General features: G+C 51.3%; 11 protein-coding genes across 11 annotated transcripts; 7 read left to right on the top strand and 4 right to left on the bottom strand.

Annotated features, from left to right (window-relative positions):
• Positions 1–79: 79 nt before the first annotated feature.
• Positions 80–1,055, bottom strand: An02g01310 (uncharacterized protein; the record flags this gene model as incomplete). The annotated part of the gene is made up of 4 exons (XM_059746062.1): positions 80–258; positions 359–530; positions 616–732; positions 996–1,055. 4 exons carry the CDS (start codon positions 1,053–1,055, stop codon positions 80–82), a joined length of 528 nt encoding a protein of 175 aa, XP_059606001.1.
• A 91-nt stretch (positions 1,056–1,146) lies between these two features.
• An02g01320 (uncharacterized protein) lies at positions 1,147–1,635 on the top strand (the record flags this gene model as incomplete). Its single annotated transcript, XM_001399235.1, has 1 exon — positions 1,147–1,635. The coding sequence occupies one exon, from the start codon at positions 1,147–1,149 to the stop codon at positions 1,633–1,635; it is 489 nt and encodes a 162-aa protein (XP_001399272.1).
• A 722-nt stretch (positions 1,636–2,357) lies between these two features.
• On the top strand, positions 2,358–3,680 carry An02g01330 (uncharacterized protein; the record flags this gene model as incomplete). Its single annotated transcript, XM_001399236.1, has 2 exons — positions 2,358–2,522; positions 2,580–3,680. The coding sequence occupies 2 exons, from the start codon at positions 2,358–2,360 to the stop codon at positions 3,678–3,680; spliced, it is 1,266 nt and encodes a 421-aa protein (XP_001399273.1).
• Positions 3,681–3,925: 245 nt separating this feature from the next.
• On the bottom strand, positions 3,926–4,725 carry An02g01340 (uncharacterized protein; the record flags this gene model as incomplete). Its single annotated transcript, XM_059746063.1, has 3 exons — positions 3,926–4,033; positions 4,092–4,288; positions 4,362–4,725. The coding sequence occupies 3 exons, from the start codon at positions 4,723–4,725 to the stop codon at positions 3,926–3,928; spliced, it is 669 nt and encodes a 222-aa protein (XP_059606002.1).
• Positions 4,726–6,117: 1,392 nt separating this feature from the next.
• An02g01350 (uncharacterized protein) lies at positions 6,118–8,802 on the top strand (the record flags this gene model as incomplete). The annotated part of the gene is made up of 2 exons (XM_059746065.1): positions 6,118–6,208; positions 6,329–8,802. The coding sequence occupies 2 exons, from the start codon at positions 6,118–6,120 to the stop codon at positions 8,800–8,802; spliced, it is 2,565 nt and encodes an 854-aa protein (XP_059606003.1).
• Positions 8,803–9,206: 404 nt separating this feature from the next.
• On the bottom strand, positions 9,207–10,072 carry An02g01360 (uncharacterized protein; the record flags this gene model as incomplete). The annotated part of the gene is made up of 2 exons (XM_059746066.1): positions 9,207–9,374; positions 9,488–10,072. 2 exons carry the CDS (start codon positions 10,070–10,072, stop codon positions 9,207–9,209), a joined length of 753 nt encoding a protein of 250 aa, XP_059606004.1.
• Positions 10,073–10,668: 596 nt separating this feature from the next.
• Positions 10,669–16,007, top strand: An02g01370 (uncharacterized protein; the record flags this gene model as incomplete). Its single annotated transcript, XM_001399240.3, has 10 exons — positions 10,669–10,772; positions 10,864–11,789; positions 11,843–12,788; positions 12,836–13,072; positions 13,120–13,348; positions 13,397–13,707; positions 13,756–14,273; positions 14,324–14,464; positions 14,511–15,133; positions 15,186–16,007. 10 exons carry the CDS (start codon positions 10,669–10,671, stop codon positions 16,005–16,007), a joined length of 4,857 nt encoding a protein of 1,618 aa, XP_001399277.3.
• A 348-nt stretch (positions 16,008–16,355) lies between these two features.
• On the top strand, positions 16,356–17,144 carry An02g01380 (hypothetical protein; the record flags this gene model as incomplete). Its single annotated transcript, XM_059746067.1, has 1 exon — positions 16,356–17,144. The coding sequence occupies one exon, from the start codon at positions 16,356–16,358 to the stop codon at positions 17,142–17,144; it is 789 nt and encodes a 262-aa protein (XP_059606005.1).
• A 301-nt stretch (positions 17,145–17,445) lies between these two features.
• An02g01390 (uncharacterized protein) lies at positions 17,446–19,563 on the top strand (the record flags this gene model as incomplete). The annotated part of the gene is made up of 5 exons (XM_001399242.3): positions 17,446–17,536; positions 17,600–17,880; positions 17,935–18,201; positions 18,254–19,414; positions 19,468–19,563. The coding sequence occupies 5 exons, from the start codon at positions 17,446–17,448 to the stop codon at positions 19,561–19,563; spliced, it is 1,896 nt and encodes a 631-aa protein (XP_001399279.1).
• An 826-nt stretch (positions 19,564–20,389) lies between these two features.
• An02g01400 (uncharacterized protein) lies at positions 20,390–22,001 on the top strand (the record flags this gene model as incomplete). The annotated part of the gene is made up of 5 exons (XM_059746068.1): positions 20,390–21,435; positions 21,546–21,721; positions 21,804–21,832; positions 21,889–21,944; positions 21,995–22,001. 5 exons carry the CDS (start codon positions 20,390–20,392, stop codon positions 21,999–22,001), a joined length of 1,314 nt encoding a protein of 437 aa, XP_059606006.1.
• Positions 22,002–22,147: 146 nt separating this feature from the next.
• On the bottom strand, positions 22,148–22,926 carry An02g01410 (hypothetical protein; the record flags this gene model as incomplete). The annotated part of the gene is made up of 2 exons (XM_059746069.1): positions 22,148–22,193; positions 22,226–22,926. The coding sequence occupies 2 exons, from the start codon at positions 22,924–22,926 to the stop codon at positions 22,148–22,150; spliced, it is 747 nt and encodes a 248-aa protein (XP_059606007.1).
• Positions 22,927–23,045: the final 119 nt, after the last annotated feature.

Genomic DNA, 23,045 nt, shown 5'->3' on the forward strand with positions numbered 1-23,045 from the left:
CAACTCAGGGAAAAGTTATATCCTCACTCCTTGACTGGACAACCATAAGCTCATCTGCCAAGGCTGGCATCCGAAATTTTCAATTCTTCTTCGCCTCCCTCCCGTTGGGGCAAATCGCTCGTTTCCGACGGGTGGCTGATGACTCGGGACGGAGTGCATTGTACCTGCTGCTGCCTTGCCATGCATGCATCATGTACTTGGACGCATCATCTTTCTCGGACTGTGATATGATACTCATGGCTGCAGTTGACGCATAGTCTGGCACCATATGGAACGTCACCACGAGTAGCCCAATCATTCGCTTAACCATTGTCGTTGCAATATAACTCAAAGAGAAATATAGGCCAGGGTAAGGGACCGCTCTGGACGCAACATGGAAGTGACTTCATCCCCAGTGCCCCCATAACGCCCCATTCCGCTCCTCCAGAGTGGACAGGATCGATGGCCTCCACATGTCTCACTCCGTTGTGCTTCTGATTCGGTATATGTTCTACAATGCCAAGCAGAGCTAAGTATATCGCAGTATCATGCTGTCTAGTGCAGACGCGTCATCTAATAGCCATGATCAATATCGTCTAGAGACAAAGAGAGCCAAAAAATAGAATGCAGCATCACTATAGTCTCGCTTCCTAGTCTCCATGTGCGCTTAATCGTAATCCTGCCATATGCACTTCGCCATGCGGTAGCGCTGACCCTCAGGGATGCAGCCCAGCCCGTAGGGCTCGATCCGGTCTAGCGAAGACCCAGAAATAGAAGAAAGGACATGATTCAGCCAAAAGGGACTTAGGGAGGCTGAGGGTCTCTGGTGGAGATAGAGAGGAAGAGAAGGATCAGGGGCGAGCCGTAGCGGTGAACCTACAGCAATGTCTGTAACCAACCCATGGCTAGCCCTTTCCGGGTCGCTTCTAAGTTAGGTACCAGGCACTGACATTAAAAGAAGACCCATAACGAGTAGTACCGAGCAATTATAAGTAGTAGTCTAACCCTGACCTAACCTGACCCTCTGTGGCTTTCAATTCTCCATACTCCATCCATTTCAGTGGCTCATATACCATTCTCACACTCGTTCTTCAATCTTAAATCTCTTCAACCACAACAACATACTACCCTCACCAAATTCAATCCTTACCACCAATACCACCCACAATGTCTGTTACTACTACATCGACCGGCACCGCCGCCTCCGCCTCCTCCAGCTGCACCAACATGCTCTACGACATCCCCGTCCACGATGCCGCCTGCGCCATGCCCATGCGCAACAACAACTCCGCCATCATGAGCAGCTGCTGTGGCTCCGCCTCCGTCGTCTCCTACGATAGCTGTGACTACTACTGTCTGGCTCAGGACCAGACCGTCGGTACTCTCGCTGAGTGTCTCATCAAGGCCTCCGAGGCCGGTGAGGTCTGGTGTAACACCAACGCCAATGCTACTGCTACCGGTAGCGTCCCTACTACTGGTGCTGGTACTGTTGTCTCGACTGCCACTGCCACTGGTGGCTCTTCTAGCACTGGTTCGAGTACTTCGAGCGGTTCGACTGCTTCTTCGACTAGTGGTGCTGGACTGGCGGTTACTAAGAAGAGTGTGGGTGTGTTGGCGCTGTTGTTCTTTGGTTCGACTGCGGGTTTCTTGTTGTAGGGTGGGAAGTAATACTGGATGGTAGTTGGGGATTGTGCAGAACTGGGGGAATATCTTGATGTTGGTTTGGAGGATCGGATATTATTTGTATAGAGCAGAACAGGGCAAGGCTTGTACAGTAACTTGGAACTAACCATTTTGCTAGCGGAAGACCTTCTTAGCATTATATTGTCTCCTTTGTTTTTAATATTACCACTGATGTTTTTCCTCACTTCATACATTGAGTCTTGTCATGCGGTGTGCAATTACATTCAGTCTATTGATGGTACTAAACATACTCGACATCTTTGATTATATTTTATTATATAAATACTAGAAGTGAATACGTTCGAGACTAGGAGGTGCCGCGTGAGTACTAATACTACATACTCTGAGTGTCGATAAGAGTTGCGGAGTTCCATTGCTTCAAACCATATGTAGCTTAGCTCAGATCATCTATCTTCCATATAATACTTGACTAATTGCAAGGAAACAACACATTATCTAGTTATCTGTATATTCAAATGTAGGATCACAGATTGTCGATCGACCCCGCACCGGAAAAAGTAGGGTATCGGATGGAACTAAGGTGAGCACGGAATGGGGATGCAGAACCCCTCATTGTTGCTGAAAGAATGTGACCCAGAGAAATGACATTTCGTAACGCTCTTTAAGTGATCAATATCCCTTTTGTCGAGCCCCTCAAGGAGTCGAGTCGAAAAAGACCAACAGAAGAGCACAGGATGAAGGACATCAAGGTTGAGCCCGCAAAGGGCATTTCCTACTTTACTCCTGCACAAGAAACCCCAGCAGGAACAGCAGCCAACCCGCAGACCAGTGGGAAGGCAATACCAAAACTCTTCCAGCCGATTACTATTCGAGGACTAACCTTTCAGAACCGTCTCGGGGTAAAATAACCACTCACCACTAGATTACTGGCCTGTGCTGACAACAAACCGGTCTAGGTATCCCCAATGTGCCAGTATTCCGCCGAGGATGGACACATGACAGACTACCACCTCGCCCACCTCGGCGGTATAGCCCAGCGAGGCCCAGGCCTTATCATGATCGAGGCCACCGCCGTTCAACCAGAGGGTCGCATCTCGCCGCAGGATGTAGGGCTATGGAAAGACTCACAAATCGCCCCAATAGCCCGAGTCATCGAGTTCGCGCATAGTCAAGGCCAGAAAATCGGCATTCAGCTTGCGCACGCGGGCCGAAAGGCAAGTACTACTGTGCCATGGATGCTGAACCATGGCAGTATAGCAACAGAGAACGTCGGTGGATGGCCCGATAACGTGAAAGGACCCAGTGATATACCCTTCAGCGAAACATTCCCGCGTCCACGAGCGATGACACAGGATGACATCCGCGAGTTCAAGGAGGCATGGGTTGCGGCCGCGAAAAGGGCCCTTGTCGCCGGAGCAGATTTTATTGAAATTCATAATGCGCATGGGTATCTGCTTGCATCGTTTTTGACCCCTTACGCAAACAAGCGGACGGATGAGTATGGTGGATCCTTTGAGAATCGAATGCGATTGCCGTTGAAGATTGCGCAATTGACTCGCGATACGGTGGGTGAGCATGTACCTGTTTTTCTGCGCCTTTCGGCGTCGGATTGGCTGGGTAGCACTTCGACAGAAACTTGGGACCTGCAGCATGCGGTGCGATTTGCTGAAGCATTGGCCGATCAAGGGGCTATCGATCTGGTTGATGTTTCTTCTGGCGGTTTGCATTCCAGTCAAGAGGTGAAATCCGGGCCTGGGTTTCAGGCACCGTTTGGTATTGCGGTTAAGAAGGCGGTTGGGGAAAGGATGCTTGTTGCGACTGTTGGTCATATCAGAGACGGGAAGCTGGCAAACCGGCTGCTCGAAGAAGAAGGACTGGATGTAGTCCTTGTCGGGCGTGGGTTTCAGAAAGATCCCGGATTGGTTTGGACCTTTGCGCAGCATCTTGATGTCGAGGTTGCTATGCCAGGCCAGATTCGCTGGGGATTCTCCAAACAAGGACGGAGGGGGACGCCCTTTGTCGATCCGTCGGTCTACAAACCCTCAGTCATAGAATAACGTCGAGTATTTATCTTTTCATGTACGAAGGTTTAGACTTGACGGGTCCTCCGTCTAAGCGGCAAAACTCAGGGCGTCAAGATCCTGTGGCCTCCATAAATTTGAGACATATTTCACTACTCCGGAACACAACAAGTAACCCAGACATAGAACGCAAGATACCAACAACAGACACAGCCATAGTACGTTCAATAATAAAGATATAGCATTGAATTAACGTTAAAGTCGGGTCTTCAGCAGACAACTTATGGCCAGCCAAAGGCCTTGTGCAGTTTCCATTGGCCAACCTTCGCAACCAATTGGATCTCTTTGATGGCTTCATCGTACACATTCTCATCGCCGTGGAATTCGAGCTATCATCATTCTATCAGTCAAGATGATGGCAAATGGGGAAAGAACACCACAGCTTACCACCGCCAAACAACGTGGCACCTCTGCTGGTTTCTCGTTCGGGTACAACATAGCCCAGAAGACTTCATGAATGGCAACCCGCTGAGGCGTGCCACCACTGTATATCCCACAGAACCAGTCCAGTACAGCCTGGTCATCAGATATGTCAATGTGTGAAGGCAAGTCAAATTCCACAGTAAGAAGATGCGACGTTGGTCCTAACACATCCAACATTATTAGAAGAAGTGAATCAGCTTTGCTCTTCCCTTCTCTTCTCTCACATATACTCACCTGTTGGCATATCCAAGTCGTGTCGCTTCCCGACCTCGCGGTATCGCCTGATATCGAACTGCGCTATATCCATGCAACTGTGTGTTGGCCCCGGCAGAGCATCACTAGTCGCTGGAATGCTCGCGAACTCCTCCGTGTTTAAGAACTCAATGTCTGGAACAGGGTAGAGAGCAAGGAACGCCCACGGGGAACTGTCTTGGGGCACTACAGCCGTTTCATAGCGGACTGCGGTGTTGATTCCCGAGGTCTTAAGGACATCAGGCACATGGACGCCATCATACCAGGCGTTGAAGACATCTGCTGATATTTTCGATGGAGGATCGATTCTTGAGGCCGCATAGAGCAGACCCGAAGAGGTAGACATTTTGTTTTCGCTGACTCCTTGACTATCTCTTAGATAGTGATAATGTGGCTGGCGGGGGAAACTTGGTCGGATGGTGTACGCACTAGTTAGTAGCACAGCTCTGAAGAGGGGATCGAGTGGTGCTCGGCTAACGTGGTGTGGTGTATAGCTGAAGGTTGGGTCCACACTTGAACGAAAGCTGAGATTGTTAAGGCGGACACGACATGAGATTGACCAATAATGCCATTCTAGTGAACTTCGGCGTTGCCTCTTGGATGACTCATGTCCTTCTATGTCGGGTCTTCGTCAACAAGCAAAATGTATACCACAGCAAGATTGATCACCATTCTGACCCTCTATTTTCTATCACCTAGGACAGTATGGCAGCAAAATCTACACGATCACCGACTCAAAACAATGAAGATATCAACACAGCCAAATTAGCCTTAGGAGACTGCTGCTCCGTTCTTCCTATTAGTTCCAGTCCCGACTCCTATCTAAATGCCCAGCCACCGTAGTATCCTCCCGGCGCACAAGGAATTTACGCTGGCAATCCGATAGCCCAATGCCACATACGAAACTGTTTCTAACGCCTATACCGTTCACCGCATGCATTGTCACTTTCTACTCGGTTGGGTGTGAACCCTAAGTATTGACCAATTGTGATCTTCTGAGGACAATCCTACGGCTTGGGGGATTTTGATGTGTGCTGAATAGGTTTCAATAGCAGGTGCTTCTTATATGACCATTTTCGAATTGTGTTATAGGTCGATCAAAATTAGTTCATGGTTTCAGATATCAGGAATTTGCTGAACTCAGCATACCAACTTAGTTCCCGAACCTATCGCGTTCGGGACGTCCCGAGCTTCCGCAACAACAACATAATTATATCTGAACTAGTTGATCCGGTGATCCCGACCTGGAGAGACAAGAACCTCACAGTTGATCTCAATTCGTTTTTTTATTCTTGCTAGAGGCTTGGCCCAAGCTCCGCTGCATTGATGATTAGGTAAACCCCATGCCTTATGGTGGTGCTGGATAGGAAGCACGAATTCCGCACACATACCAGCAGATTTCATATTTATATAGACCAAGTTACGGTCCGCTACCAATAACCACGACACATCCAGAGTGCAACACCAAACATTAAGATCGTCTCACTGGCAGCTCAAGATCTACATTGTAATTTCACCACAATGAGCGATGCTATACATAAACCCTACACTATTTAGCAAGAGCGAGCTACAACCTCACAGTTCCCCGGTTTGATCTCCATTCTTGGCACGTTTCATCTATCAGCCACCCATTCTACTCCTGCATGCCTAGGGAGGATATAAATAGCAATGGAGAGTATTAGATTCCTCCTCTGTCCAGCGTGTGCCTCGATACAGGCCTGCAAAGAAGTCGGAAATCATGGGTCTGGCGGATCTCTGCGTGGACGTGGTCCTGGAGTTCCTGGGCTATTTCAGTCTGGAGGAACTGTTGCAGCTGAGGATGGTTTGTCGTATGGTTTCTCTTTCCCGGATGGTATAGTCAATCCTAGCCAAATCGAGGTACTAATCAGCATCATGTATAGGGTATTTGAATGAGGTTATTGTTGTGAACCTTCTCTACATCACAACAGTGGACAAGCGCATCAGCAATCGACTCTTGTCCCGGGTTCTACTCGAATATTTAAGCCAGGATAGAGCACTCAAGGCCCAAGTTACTAAGATTCGAAACTATATAAGAACATGTGCAAGTGAGACTGACCGCAAGAAATGCACCACAAGATGTTGCTTGAGAGCCATTAGTATCGCCCTGACTACATATAATGGTCGGGACTGGGTGCTCCAGAACTATAAGACTGCCGTGATTCCTTGGATAGAGTCGTGGAATGAAGACAACAGTTGCATTCCTTTCCTTCTGGCAGCTTGGATGGGCTTGCAGAGTATTCTTACATCAGCCCTGGATCGGGGCATAAACGCGAATACAAGTCATCCTTTGCTCGGGGATGCCTTGTTTGCTGCGGCCTACAACAACGATACCAATCTTGCTAAGAAGCTTATCCTACGCGGTGTCAATCGAAGAAAACGAGAAGGTGCCTTCGGTGACGCTTTCCAGCTTGCAGCTTACAGAGGGTCCGATCAGTTTGTCCACACAATGTTGATGGCTGATCCGGGTTTGCGACACTACATTACCCTTGCTACTACGCCGGGATATGGACCGTTTGGAAGTGCATTCAATGCAGCAGCAGCAGCAGGATGTAATCGAGTCGTGAGGATGCTCTTAGCGCACAATGCGACTCCTCATAAACTTGCTCCTATGCAGAGGAATGCATTGTTCCTAGCCGCAAGAAGTGGCAGAGCAAATGTGGTCAAGTTGCTGCTCCATTCCGGGCTGATAAACCCCAATGTCCCTGACTCTCATGGCATCTCACCCCTGTTAGCAGCCATCCAGGAAGGCCACGAAAAAGTCGTCCGCCTTCTTCTCCAGATCAGCGAAGTCAAATTGAATGACACCGGACGCACAGGCAACATCCCAACACCACTGGTGGCCGCTGCTAGTCAGGGCGAAGCCCGTATTGTCCGAATGCTCTTGAAGCGCCCCGACATCGACATCAATCGCTCTACGTACGGGACTTCTCCAATATTCGCAGCAGCAGGCAACGGACACGCAGATATAGTGAGCTTATTGCAATGCAGACCTGACATCTCCCTTTTCACCCCCGACCAGTCTCGATACCTCCTTAACTCAGCCGTTTCCCACGGACAGACAGACATCGTGAGAACACTGCTAAACAACAGCCATCACATCGATCCACACATCCCAGACAGCGACGGCCGAGCATCCCTTCACATAGCAGTCATCAAGAACCGCATAGAGATTCTGCGCCTCCTCCTCGCCTACAGCACCACAGACCCCAATCTCACAGACAAGCAAGGCAGCACGCCTCTCATGCTCGCCACACTCCACAACAACCATGAAATCATCCACCTGCTCATACAAAACAATCGAACCCGCTACGACACCAGCGACATCAGCGGCACGACACTCCTAATGCATGCCATCATCAAGAACAACGAAACCGTCTTCCACGCCGCCCTCAACCACACCACAGACTATCACCTCAACGCGCAAAACAAAACCGGCTCATCAGCCCTCCACATCGCCTGCATCACCGACACTACCTTCGCCCTCGAAGCTCTCCTCTCCTCCACTACCACCATAAACCCCAACCTCCAAAACACCCAAGGCCTCACACCCCTCCACTGCGCCATCCTCCACAAAGCCACCCAAGCCATCATCTGGCTCCTCCAAACCCCAACCATCTCTCCCCAACTCCCAGACCGCAAAGGAACAACCCCACTATGTCTGGCAATCGAGCAAAACAACCTCATCGCCACAGACCTTCTCCTCTCCCATCCCCTCGTGGACATAAACCACCCCTCTTCTTTTTCTTCTCAGATCCATGAACCCGAATACACACCCCTAATCCTCACCACCATAACCAACAACCTCCCCCTAACCCTCCTCCTCCTCGGCCACCCAACCATCAACCCAAATCTCCCGGACAGCAACGGCGACACGCCGCTCGCCCACGCCGCCAAACACGGTCATCTAGCCATAGCAGAGGCCCTCCTCGCGCACCCAGCCACAAACCCGCACTTGGGAGCTCAAATAGGAGGGATAGTAGGTACACCGCCCCTCGTCCACGCGGCGGAGAACAACCACCTGGATATGGTGCAACTTCTTCTGCAAAGCGGACGGGTATACCCCGATGCGCCGGACAGGTACCTCCGCACGCCACTGATCGCTGCTGCGGAGAAGGGGCATACGGGGGTAGTGAGGGAGTTGTTCCGGCTTGGTGGAGGGGATGTGGATGTTGAGCATATGGATATGAGGAGAATGACGGCGCTGAGAGTGGCAGCGAGGAATGGGCATGAGGGGGTGGTGAGGTTCTTGGTTGTGGAAATTGGGGTGAGGGTGGATTTGGGGAGGAGGTCTGGGGTTAAATTGGTGGAGGAAGTTAGGGAGTTGAGGCTTGAGGGAGTGGTGAGGTTGTTGGAGTCTGCGGGTGGGAATGGTAGTGGTGGGGAGATATATGAATTCTTTTAGAGGGGTAATCTGTTGTTGTGGCGTGTTATATCTAGATGTATGGATAATAGGTAAGATAGTAGTTGTTGTTCATTGTTACTCCCTAATTTCACATTAAGGTTTCAACTTAAGGTAGCTAAGCTAGCTTCCTGCTTTGCAATAACGGATATTTTCTCGCCAGCAAAGAAAAGACTAACCCGCAACCCCATAGGAGAACTCACGCTATATGTACAGAAGATAAACACTAAAAAAGTAAAGAATAAACCCATTGCCATGCCGGTTCCGAACCCATGGACTGTAAAGTAATGCGACAAACGATGCTTTGTACGCCAGAGGGAAGATGTGTGTGAGTCGACGAGGATAAAAGTATAAGGAGAAACCGTTCTAATACAGCGAGAAAACAAAACAAAACAGAGTTTTAGACATCAGGCAGGCCGATGTCCCTTGTCTCTGTCTTCGGTGAAGAGGCCATATACCATACAATCATATGGGGATTCCGAAACGCGTGGACGGATCAGGTGGATTGACTCAGTCGATATGAGTCGAAGTAGCGAGTCGAGGGCTAGAATACAGTTATGAGAGAGTGAAGGCGGCTGTAGGCGTTTACAGGATAGCCTTGCTCAGGACCTGTTGAGAGACACGACATATTAGTCATATGCTCAAGCACAAGATAATTAAACAAGAACAAGAATGGCAGGAAACTTACAGTCCAACCACCAGCGATGCCAGCAACGATACCACCAGAGATCACCATAGGCTTGAGACCCCTCGTACTCTTGAAAACCATTCCACTCAACGCACCCGCCACGATGCTGTTAGCAGCATCGTGCTTACCCCTCGCGTAGCCCAGACCGGAGTTAAACCCGTTGTAGACCATCGCGACCACACCAGCCGAGTTACCAAGGAAAGGTCCACGCCTCGTAATGGAGTTGAGAGCACCGTTGAGGCGGATCTTCGGCGGAGCGGTGACGGGCGTCTTCTTCAGTCCCTCCGCCAGACCCCAGGCACCACCGAGAGTCAAACCAGCAAGGTAGGTCGTTCCCGTTCCATAGCAGAGGTCGTCGGACCAACCGCGGGAGGGCAGTACAGAGCGCGATCCGGGTGTTTGGTCGAGCGCGGAGTCTTCGAGCGTGATGTAGTCGAGGGTATCTTGGTTCAGGCCGGCGAGGGGATGGAGCTGGGAAGGGTCGGGAAGATCGGACAGGAAGCTGGTAGCATCTGGTGCTGATGCGGTGGCCTCGGAGACCTTGGATTGTTTGCGACCGGTGATGGAGTCCCAGATGTTCGACATGTTGACTAGGTGAAGTGGTTGAATTGGCGGGAAGGTGTGGGTGGGTTATTAAACTGGTTATAGAGAATATGAATACACAGATGAAAATAGAGAGAGAAAAGGGAAAGGAGAAAAGGAAAAAGGAGAAGAGGAGGATATCAGAACACTGGCGAACAATCCGAGAGCTTGGGGGGGGATTTGAATTGAAGTTCTGGTGACTGCGCGGTTTCGTCGGAGCAAAAGAAAGGTGACAGTAATAATTCCAGGCCGAGAAACAAAAACTTCAGCCCCGTGACTTGGTCCAGCTTTCTGCCAGAATTTCCGGGCCGGCAGTTATCGAACATTTCCCGTTTGGGCCGAGCTTATAGGGATTATCATTATCCCGGCACTAACCCGATTCGGAGACCCGCTCTCGAAAATCCACAAGAGGCAAAAGTCGCGATTGGAAACGCGGGGGCGGGCTCGTGCTTGGGTTTTTTTTTCTTTTCTTCTTGTAAATGGTTGATATCTGAACCCACTCGTTAAGGTTGCCATGCTGTACTTGTAAGAATATTAAAAGTATGGTCGGTAATCCTGCGTCTGGCCCCCCTGGGGATGCCGGGCTCCCACTATCAGAAATGGACCAAGTATCGCAGAATATAGAACTTTTGCCCGAGGAGACACTCGTGCGCATCGGGAAAGGCCCGCTGGTGAAGTTCACCAATTCTTGTGAAGAGATTGAGTAAGAGTGTTTCCAAGCAGTTGCTTATCAAGTTGTCTGTTGTGTGCGCAAGTGGTTTATCAATATGAATCTATTCTGACTATTCCCAAAGGAAAGTGAGCCGAGTCTTCCAGTCCCTACTGAAGACATATTCCACGGCTTCTCTTTCTCATCCGCATACTACTGCTGCGTGTAATGCAATCAGCGCCTTCTTGGACGCCGCGCGCACCTCCACCTGTGAGGGAACGAGGCAGCTAGCCCGCTCCGATGAGACTTGGCTATCTGTATTCGAGGTCTTCATGACCAGGTACAAGGATGTCAAGCCCAAGCCGATGAAGCAGGTACTGGAGTCGCTGGTTGCCCTGCTGGCGAAGACCCGTCAGGAGCTCGATCGGTCAGCACTCCGCCAGAAGATCGTTGAGACTACCATCCCTAGCATCGTCCTTGGCGAGCCTCGTGCTCGACTGAAGGCATCTTTCGCCTCGTTGGAGATGCTGCTCCGCAAGAGTGCCATTACGCCGTTAGAGCTGGTCTCGCTGACGGACCAGTGGCTTGTCGATCACTACGAGCATTGGACGGCGCTTTTCAAGGAGGATTGCAAGGCTCTGTCTATCGATTTCTCTCAGTATCTTCAGAGGGACTCTGAAAGGGATACGTACCAGATAGCAGCTCAGATTCTGGTCCTGGGAATGCTGGCTCGCGCTACCAAGGCGGAGCTTGCTGCCTCTGCAGGTGACACTTTAGCGGCATTTCTCCAGAAAGTCAAGGCTTCGCCTAACGCTCGGGACTTGACGTCTGTTTGGGTGGCGCCCGTTCGCCATGTGTCATTGCGGAACCTGGATAACATGGAATATATGTCGAACTATGTCCTCCAACCTTCGTTTGCGAATGATCCGGTTGGCTTCAAGTTGTTCATTGAGCGGCTCCCCCTGGACAGTCTTCTGGCGGGCGATATGAGCGATGCGCCGCTGGCGGAGTTCATGCTACTATTTGCTTCGTTGCAAATTGCCAAGAAAATTGGGCTTATCCACGAAGATCGTAAGTATGCGCTGTGTGATGGGCCCGATGTTCAATGGACTTACCTCTTCTAGATTATATCCCAAAGGCTGGGGCCAACGAGTCCGATGTGCTCGTCTTGAAGAGCGAAACCATCGGCCAGTTCCTCTTCCATCGCGACATCACTATTAGGATTGCAACGCTTTCACTTCTGATCACTGCTCCATCTACGACAAGGCCAGTCTCTTCTGCAACAATGAACGCTATTCTTAGTGGACTGCCATCTATGCATACCGAGTCAGACTCCTATTCGAGAGGCGAGATCCTGAGTATGATTCGCAAATTGATAATCCGACTCAAGGGTGGACTCCTGGAGGATCAGGACGGCTCGACTGAGCAGAAAGCCCCAGCGAACAAAAAGCAGCAGCCCAAGCTTGCTAGGAACGACACCACCACTCGGGCGTGCATGCAACAGTACCTGGATTTCCTCAAGGCGGACCTGCGCCCCACGGCTTCTTACCCTCGACACGTCTCCGCGCTGAAGACCTTGATACTCTTCCTCCAATCCGGCCTCGATGCTCGACTCAGCCCATCGGACGGTATTAAGACAAAGTGGCTCTGCAACGTGGAGGTGTTTGAGCCTACCTTGCTGAGACTGCTCGTGGATCTTCTGCTCGATCCTTTTGAGGAGGTTCGCGCTACTTCGCTTTACATTTTGAACCTCTTCCCACGCGAGGTTCTATTCGACAACGACAAACAAGCTGGCGTACCACAGATCATCGAAGGTCTCGCAAAGGCCGAACAACTGGCAAGCAACACCAGCAGAGCCGACTTTGCAGACACCGTTGCGCGTCTATACCACATCCTCTTCCGCGCAGCCGCCATAGATGGTGCAAGTGACGCTGCACGCTGGTGGGAGAACAAGTCCATGGTTGTCGATACGCTTCTGAAGAAGTTGGAGCAAAAGCTCTCCCTGGCAGGCGGACTGTTTAACTCGTCTATGCGCGACGCGCCTTTGCACGGATATGTATCCGCTCTGAGGTAATTACGATGCTGCATATGCCCGCCGTGGAGCTAACAGAAAACAGGTACATCATTGCGACCCCCAATTTCTATTCGTTTGTCTCAAGCAAGGAAGCTTCATATGACAACTGGAAGTCAATCCATCTCAGGATCGTGCAAGTCTGCGACAAAATTTGGAACGAGGTCAAGCCTGTTCTTTGCATCGACTCGCCTGAAGGCCATACCGATGAGCCCATCGAAGAGCTTGGTGTCGGTCCTAAGGATATCCTGTCTTACTCATGGCGCGCTCTTCGCGAATCAAGGTATGCTGCCTCTTGCGCTAGAGTAAATGGTGGTACTAATTCTATAGTCTTCTCCTGCATGCCTCGCTGTCCAACAAAACGTACGGCCCGCAAGGCGAGTCTGGGTTGACGGTCGAGCATTTTGAGAAAATCGGAACACTCAGCTTCATCCAGCTCGCTGAACTCCGGCACAGAGGCGCATTTTCGACCGTGTCTCAGACCTTTGCTACTTGCTGTCAGCGTTGCGGTCAGTCAACCAGCGAGGAGATTTCTGCGCTGCCTAGTCGGTGGTACCAGGTAAGGATCCCGTCTTAACCAAACGATCAAAGCTCACCCATTATACAGGAAGCGAAGAAGATCATCTTCGAGTCCGCTTCGAAACTTACTCGTCGCTCAGCTGGTCTCCCAGCTTTGATTGTCGGTATCCTTTCGTCAAAGCCTGGCGGTCCGCTCTTCCAAACAGTTATCAACGAGCTGCATGAGATATCCCATTTGCCTGCGGAACACGATAAGTCGAGACAAGACGTACCATTGCCACAGGTGCATGCGATGAACTGTCTTAAAGACATTTTCACCAACAACAAGCTTGGTCCTCACACGGAGCCTTTCATCATGCCTGCCTTGAGGCTCTCCGCCGAACGGCTGGGGTCGCCTATGTATGTACTATCTACGGCTGCGTCTTTTCTCTATGCTGACTATTCTAGATGGGCCCTCCGCAACTCCGGACTGATGCTGTTCCGTGCGTTGTTGACGCGCATGTGCCGCACCGGTACTGGACTAGGATTTGGTGGAGCTTCAGGCTCAGAACCAGGTGCTAGAGTTTCCTTCCAGAAGTATCCCGGCCTGTTTGAACTCCTGCCGACTCTTCTCAGCCCTTCGGATCAGAGCAGTGCTGATGACGGCGATAACGCTATGGTTACGGAGCGTGTTTTCCCGGCCTTGGAGCTCATCGCAGAGAAGGTACCCAATGTCACTGGAGTTGATGACGATGTGCTCCGTGGACTTGTCCGAGAACAGTTCAAGAGCCCCGTGTGGGGTATCAGGGAACATGCAGCCCGAGTGTATGCTTCGTTGTTGAACCGTTCAGATGTCTTGACCAGCATCAAGGCGTTGTTAGATGATAACAGAGACCAGAAGACGCAAGACTATCTCCACGGAGAAGCCCTTTGCATCAAGTACTCCCTTCGGAGATTCGCCTCGAGCTCGCTCTCTTTCTGGAACGGTATGTTCTTGAATTTGCTTGAATTCATTGACCTTGCTAACACTACTCAGAGCACGTTGATGAGGTGCTGTCTACCTTGAAAGACGTTTTCGCGGCATCCTTCCCATATGCAGAGTCTCCATTCGTGGCCAGTATTCTGTTGGAAATTCTTGGCGATGTCATCGAAAAGTGCATAGAATCGGGAGCAGAAGGTAAGTCAAATACAAATCGCGACGACACTCGCGCTAACAGTTGCAGGACAAATGGCTACGACGCTGAACTATCTCTCCGAGACTTATGCTTTCGCCGCTATTCGGGAGTTCTTGTTCGATTCTTCGCATCCTTCTTGGAAAACACTAAGCACTACACGCGCTCCCTCTCTCCTCCGTCGGGCTATCTCATGGGTCACTGTCCTGCAGATGTTCATTATGGACAAAGTATCCGAAGTTGAGCCACTTCTCGGTGTTATTTCACGCTTCGACCCCAATGCTGGTCAGTGGTTGTTGGAGCGCATTCAGGAGATTCTCGGTGAGAGAGACCAGTACAGACAGGCTCTGATTAACCTTTATTATACCGTTATCCTGGGTGTGTACCCCCAGGAAGTCAAAGCCGTAGCAATCACATGCCTGGCATCTGCTCTCTCGTTTGTCCTCGACTTCCATAATGAAAGTGTCGCTCACATCGGTCTTTCATGGGAAACCTTGGAAAAGCACCTCAAGCACGCTTCCACTGAGCATATATGGAACAGGGACCGGTCGGACGCCGAATTGGTTCTTGAAGGATGTCTTCTTGCCCTGAAGACGATCTCCGGCGGCCAGGGCTCAGAGCTCGACATCCTGGAATGGGCCACACGGCTCCAGTCTGCCATGCAAGAGGAGACTGTACGTTCAACTCATCTTATACAGTGTATCGAGTCCTGCTAACATCTCACAGGAATTCACCACGCGTCTTGCTGCTGTCTCATCCGTCACGGCATTCGCACGCATCTTACGCCCTGCGGGTAGCCCCCCTCGCACGGACAGTGTCTTGCTGGAGATCTACCTGGTTCTCTACGATATGCTCAACGACGACGATGAGGAGCTGCGCGATCTTGCCGCATCGACCGCCTCCTGGGTCCTGTCATGCTCCTCTGTCTCCCCAACAAAGGCAGTTGCGCTCTCTCCTCTGAACGCAAGCGAGCTCCTTTCAAAGTTCATTGCCGAGAACTACGCCAGTTCACGACTCCTCTGCCAACGGACCATGGCGTACATCGCCGACCAGGAGCCCAGACTTAGCTGCGCCACCCCTAAGTTCATATCCTTCCTCGGCCGTCTTTCCGAGCTCCGCAAGGAGAGCACCATCCTCTTCGAAGAAGAAAAGCAGAACCTCTTTATCGACGAAGTTCGCGAAGTAGATGTTTGGTCCGCAAGGTTGCGTCAACTCAGCGAATCATCCTACAATGAAGACTCGCTCAACGCGCTTTTTAGCTGGGCGTCGAACGGACTGTCCTCACTTGGGGAGATTCTAGCGAAGGAGGCTGAAAAGGATGGGCTTCTGGGCTGGGCCTCGAAGCCTGAGACGTTCACTCTGGGCGTGCGGCTTTTCAGTGTTGCGGGTGCTGTGATCTCGAAGGATTCTGCGGCGTCGAGACTTTTGGGTCAGGGACAGGTTGAGGTGTTGAAGGAGAAGCTTCAGGCACTGCTTGCTTCTGGGGAGGCGTCCTTGCTGCATGATGATTGGGTCTCACGGATACAGGATGTTTTGGAGTTGTCATGATCGATGAATAAGGATAGACAAAAGTATAGAGATGAATTTACGCTTTTATTAGAGTTCGACTGTTTCTTCCTGTGATGCAAACCATCACTACATCAGCCGGCTACATTCACTGTCATGGCATCCATTTGGGCGATTTGTTTACGCTCATCTGCCACTTACATCTCTTGATAACACTGCTGTATGAGGATGCGACGCGTCGTCTACTCTTTACCTTCCAACAGTTCGAGATTGACATGACCAACGAAGGCATGAATCCATCCAACCTACAAGCCACAACATGACTAACACCACTCGTTAGCCTAACGAACCATGTCACCTAACGTTGTAATCGTGGTGATCCTGGCCGCCATGGTCCTCTTCATTGCAGTAATGGTCTGTCTTTGCACACTCTGGTGGCGACACAGCCTGCGCGCCAGCTACCACAACAACCGGTTCGAGCGAACTCCGACGGGCCAACGCCAAACCACCCACGAGAAGATAGAGCTTGCAGAAAGAGGCGGAAAGAGACACTGGCAAAAAGGTAGAAGGACGCCAGCTCAACCTAGCAGCCAAAGACCTCCTGCACCTCCACGGCGGTTACCACCACCTCCATCTTCACCTCCGCCACCCCGGCCTCCCCCACCTGCTCGTGGCGGTAACTCGATACGCCATATCAGTCAGCCTGCGTCGAGGCAGGAGTGGCCTCCTGTGCCCCCTGCACGTAGCAACAAGCCTCCAACGCCGGAGCAGTGGGCCCCTGCACCTTCATCCCGTGGCAGCAAGCGTGCTCCCAGTAAGCGTGCAACGCCTGCTGCACCGACTCCGGCTGCTCAAGTGCCAAATAAGCCTCCGTCGCGGGACGAGTGGGAGGCTGTTCCTCAACCTCAACCTCCTAGTAAGGTGGCTTCGGATAATGGATGGGCTCCACCGCCCGATCCGCCATTTGTTGCATCTGGGGGTGTCAAGCGGGGTTCAGTGAAGAGCTGGCATGCTGATGACAAGCCGGCTTCCAATAGAGGGAGCACCTATGATACGCAAGGTTACCAGCAGCAGCAGCAGCAGCACGGAGGAGTGGATCCTAATGCGTTGACAGCAGCATTGCAGCAGACGAATGCGGAGACAAACGAGGAGCCTGCAGAACCAGAGAGTGGATGGTAGCAGGACAGCTGTGGAATAATCTGGAGGTGAAGTGTGCAAAATAGCCTGTAGTGTTGATAGTTCAATTTAAGGCGACGGAGATGGTCGCTGCCGGCCGCCCGAGGCGGTGACGTTGATCCCCGCGAGAGAGCCGGCGATGCCTTCGGGATTCCCCAGCTCATTCCCTCCTCCTGTCCTCCCTGTTTCTGTCCCTAGTCTCGTGAACTTAGCCTTTGCTTTCTAATCCTCCTGTCTGATTCATGATTTGATCTGTCATACCCACTCTCTCAGTATCTAGGCTGCTTGATCAGCCCCCGACGCCATGTGGAACGACGAGGATAACAACCCGTACGGCGCATTCGATAACGAGGCGCATCTCTCCGAGTCGCTGCATTCGGCCACCCTTCCTCCTAGTAAGTGGTCGATCTCCATCTCCCACCCATCAATTATCCAGCTGTGTTTTCTGATCTGTGCAGCTCTCTATGACCGCGAATATACCCCTCCATCTCCTTCCAGCCGATCATCTACCGACAATCCCCCCGACTTCCTCTCACAGCAGCAGGACCTCAGCGACGAAGACGAGGCTCCAGACTATGCTACCCAACAAGCTGGCCATGGCTACCTCCGCAAGAGTGTATATGATAGTCGGATAGAGCAGCTTCTTTACGAAAACCCGGAGATGCCGATCCTCATCACAGACGCTGGGAAGAACCACGAAGGCGGCGGCAGCTTCATTGTGTACACAATACGCACTGGAGTATGTCAAAACGATCATCGAAGCTGCATCGGTACTTGTGCTAATGGATTCTAGGATCTCGAGGTCCGCAGACGTTACTCTGAGTTCGCGTCGCTGCGACAAACCCTCGTCAACCTTCATCCGACCCTCGTCATCCCGCCCATTCCCGAGAAACATACCATGGCCGATTATGCCGCCAAGCCCACCAAGGCTAAGGAAGACACCGCCATAATCGACCTCCGCAAACGCATGCTGGCCGTCTTTTTGAATCGTTGTCGCCGGATGAAGGAGGTTCGTGAGGATGGAGTCTGGTGGCGGTTTTTGGACCCCAATGTTAGCTGGGTAGGTGTGATGATAGCTCAACTGCTAGCTGTAATATACTGACTTGGTTCAGAGCGAGGTCCTACATTCCCATCCCGCATCGTCCGTGCCGAAGAATAATCTAAAGGCCCCTCCGCTTGACCCCGCCAATCCCACCCCCGCTCATGCCTGGCTACCAGTGCCATCGTCATCCGCGAAGCTCAAGTCTGCGGGAGGCGCTGCGCCTGCGCCTGCTCCCGCTCCAGAAACGCCCGGGCCTGATGTTCTCGGTCGCTTCCCGCCAGAGTCACGGAAGCTGAGTGAAAAGGAGCTAGATCCGTACTTTATCAATTTCGAGGCATCTACGCGTGAGTTGGAGTTGCTTCTGCAAGGGAACATTGAAAAGGTCAATCGTCGCACATTGGCCCATCTGTCATCCTTGTCGGCCGATCTGATGGAGCTTGGGGCACGGTATAACGGATTCTCCCTATCAGAGCCTTCGCCGACCGTGGCAGCGGCCATCGAACGGGTCGGTCAAGCCGCTGATACTTCCTACATTGAGACGGAGGAGCTGTCATCGCAACTTAGTGCCAGCTTCGCTGAACCGATGAGGGAAAGCGCCCAGTTTGCCAGCGTTGTGCGCAGTGTTCTACGATATCGGGTTCTCAAACGAGTGCAGGAAGAGATGACGCGAGACGAGCTGGCCAAGAAGAAGACGCTGCTCGACTCTTTGGAGCGCAGTGAAATGGAGGCGAAACGAATTGAGCAGTACCTCAATCGCACTTCGCCCCCAGGAGGGGCCACGAGAACGCAGCGGTCTCTGTCCGCATCGTCGGCCGTCAGTGCGCCAGGAGGCACCGAGGGTGAAGCCCGTCCAGCTGGTTCTGAAGACGGTGCATCAGTCGAATCGGAATTTCCTCCCACGCACGGCGATTCCATCAATTCTCACCCGCCTCCAACGGCACAGCGGCGTCCGGACTTTGGAGGTGCATCGCCGGCGCATCGCAAGACGTCTAGTGGGACCTTTGTGGCGAACAAGATCTTCGGTCGGATCAGCCACGCGGTCCACGGCTTTGTGGATGTTGATCCGGAGCGAACCCGTCGCGACCAGATCGGCAAGACGAAAGAAAGTCTGGTGCAGCTGGAGCAAGCACTTGGGGTGTCCGAAAAGGATGTTAAGGATGCCAGTGCGGGAGTGTTGCAGGATCTGAAGCGATTCCAGAAGGACAAGGAGATGGATCTGCGACGGTACATGGTAAGTTTATACTAATATCCTCTCGGGAATCGGGAATCAAGCTGACTGGACAGGTTGCATATGCACGGTGCCATCTGGACTGGGCGCGCAAAAATCTGGAGACGTGGACGGAGGCCAAAGATGAGGTGGACAAGATTGTAGTTAGGTAGGATATCTATTTATGTCAAAGGGTATGGAGCGAGGGCGTTGGTTTGTATTTTGCATGACATCCAGCTGCCAATTTATGACGAGGAGATCCTGATGAGCTGGTTAAGACTGTCATGCGTTGATCCAGTACCCTGTATGCTATTGATGCGTATAATGATGTTCCGGCTACTTGAACTGCCATGATCAAGTAATTTCTACCCGCAATAAGATCAACTGAACTCTGGACGTTCCCAAGTTCATGGCCACGTAGTGGATGTAATTGAATAGAGGCCAGATTCTCCATCTCTACAAAGTAGTTGATGTCGATCCTGGCACCTCACTTTAGCTGAGACGGCATCACATGCCGTCCCGCTGATTGGCCCGTTGTCTTACTGCGGGCGATCGACGATCAACGCCGAACGGACGGGCCAATTCTTCCTGATATTTATTGAACTCCCTTCCCCCGTCCACTCCGCTAGTGCTGACTGCTCTCGTTATGCAGTTGGCGTTCTGCAGTTATCCTAGCATCAGATATGTAAGTTATTTCCCGCAGAAGCACAGGAGCGAGACTAATTGGAGATGTAGATGAGAACCATCAGGAAGGGGTTCGCCAAGACCTACATCATCTATTCATGATATCGGGCCACGAATAATTGAAGTGTCGAGTGTCACTTGCCAGGATACAGGGTGCTGCCATACCCCTCTTTCAGTTACTATCCTGGAAATCGCATCATCACCATCCTGGATTGCAACATCCTCACCAGTTGGCGCGCTCACATGCACTGAGCATCCATTTATCAATCCTGGAATAAGCAACCAAGCAATGAGCCACCCTCTCACCACCACACAATGACCCCCAACTGGTCCAAACTATGGACCTTCATCGCCAACCCCAAAGACCCCAGTTCTAGCTCCCCATCACCATATACACTCCGTCGCATAATCAAATCCCTCTCCCTTCTCACCGTCTTCTCCATCTTCCTCTACGCCCTCTACATTCACTTCCAGCCCTCCATTATCCCACAAACCCCAGACCTCCCAGACCCAGACCTCCCTCCCTCCCCAGAAGACTCATACAAATCCATCTACGGCTACCCCCCAACCAACCCCACCATCCCTCCCCTGCACATCCACGACCCCAGCATCCTCTACGACCTGCCCACAAACACCTACTACGCCTACGGCTCCGGCCCTCACATCCCCATCCACTCCGCCCCGACCCTCCAAGGACCATGGACCAAAGTCGGCACCGTCCTCGATGCAGATAGTATTCTACCAAAGGGTGATCGCAAAGCCCCATGGGCACCGACCGCCCTCGTCCACGACGGTACCTTCTACGTCTTTTACGCGACGAGCCATAGTGGATGTCGCGATAGCGCTATCGGCGTGGCTACCTCTACTTCTCCGGGCCCTGGGGGATGGGAGGACCACGGGGCGATAGCTATCTCCGGACGAGGGGAGAGGGGGAAGGAGTACCCGTTTGATAGGGCGAATGCGATTGATGTTAGTGTTGTTGTTGATTATACTGACACCCAGACCCAAACCGAACCCTCCGAAGGAGAGATCTCTCTAGAAGAGGGAAAGAAAGGAAAAGGGAGAGGATACATGACCTTCGGCAGTTTCTGGACGGGGATATGGCAAGTCCCGCTGAAGCCTAACCTGCTTCATATGGACAAGCAGGGAGAAGAAGAAAAAAGGGTTAAACATCTCGCCCACGAGCCCGCAGCCATCCACCCACCAACCAAAAAAGCAGATGGATTATGTGGTGATACGACGGGCATGCATCCCATCGAGGGGGCGTTTATATCCTATCATGAGCCGTGGTGGTATTTGTGGTTTAGTTGGGGGAAGTGCTGTCATTTTGATCCGGAGAAATTGCCGAGGGCTGGTCTTGAGTATGTCCTTCTTTTCCTCCTCGCCCCTTTATCGATAGATATCATCTATTCCTGTTGATTGAGAGGCAATGAAGTGATAAGCTAATGAAGATTGTATGAAATAGATACAGCATCCGCGTCGGACGATCAAGTTCTCCTCAAGGTCCATTCGTGGATAAAGAAGGGAAAGATCTAGTGGATGGAGGAGGGGAGATTGTGTATGGGTCGAATGGGGATGTTTATGCGCCTGGGGGACAGGGCGTGTTGAGTGGGGAGGTGGAGGGAGATGTGCTTTATTATCATTATTGTGAGTTCCTCTCCCCTTTCTTTCAATCGAATTGTTTTCGTTGATTTGGGAGAGGCGGTTGGTGCTAATATGGGTGTGGCAGTGAATATATCTGTGGGGTATGAGTTTAAGGTATGTTTATGTTTTTATCTTTGGGGTGGTATTGATGTGGGCTAATGGTGGTTTAGGAAGCACGGCTGGGATATAATTATTTGAAGTATGTGGATGGGTGGCCGGTTCCACTGTGAGTATTGAAGTTGGTAGTATTCTGTTATAGTGGATACTATTGTATAGATCATAAGTATATAGAGCATAATTGCATGTAATACCTCACGTTGAATTAGAATCATTCAACTATAAACACCGCGAATACTCATCTCCATAGTACAAAGAAGCAGAAGGAAAGCAACGTACTCTACACTATTCTAACAAACCGGAACAACTCCTCTATCCCACAGACCCGACCGAATAAGAGACCATAAACTCCATCCATCTACAACAGAACCACCAACGAGCTATGCTTACTCCCTCACTCCAGGTGTAAACCCTGCACCTCCCCTCCCCACCACCGAAACACCACCACCCTGCCCATGCCCAAATCTACCCCCAGACAAGGGAATATACCCATCATCCCCATACACAAGACTCGGACCCAAATCGAGCAGACTGATTTCACTCTCACTAAGAGAGAGATCCCGGCTGCGAGGACCAAGAGTGGTTCTTTCTTCAGTTGTATTCATATCGGCTTTTGTACTTCTGTTCCCGTTCGTGATCGTATATGGAGCAGGCTCATTGATCTCTTCGTCAAGGAAGTGGACATGTGCAGTCGTAGCTTTCGACTTTGATTTCGATCTGAATCTAGCTGTGATACTGGGGGCGGTGGTTGTGGGTGTTGACTCGTGTTCTGGGCCCTTCGCGTAGTTCCGATTAGCATGATCGACGGATCGAGTCTGCATCTGAGTAGGTGTTGAAGACGACGACGACGATGACAATGGATGAGAATGTGAATGCGAGATTGGATGCATCCCCGGGGAGGATTCGGTATGTTCTTGCGATGATTGTATACTATTATCCTCATCATCATCATCCATCGATGCAGAGCACGGATGGAGGGATGAGAACTCCATCAGGACTTTTCTTCTCACGTTCGTGGTGGATGTAGATGCGGATCCGTTTGGGGAATTGTTGGGCTTCTGTGCTTCTGATGGTGCCATCGGTGGACGCATTTTGGGTTTCGAGATTATGTGGGTTGAGTTTAAAAACTGGCTTGGCTGAGTTTGAGATGAGAAGAGGGTAGGAGAGACGAGTTGGATTGATTATGAGAGGAAGAGGGTGTGTTGAAGAT

This window comes from Aspergillus niger (assembly GCF_000002855.4).
Source record: "Aspergillus niger supercontig An02".
NCBI lineage: Eukaryota > Fungi > Ascomycota > Eurotiomycetes > Eurotiales > Aspergillaceae > Aspergillus > Aspergillus niger.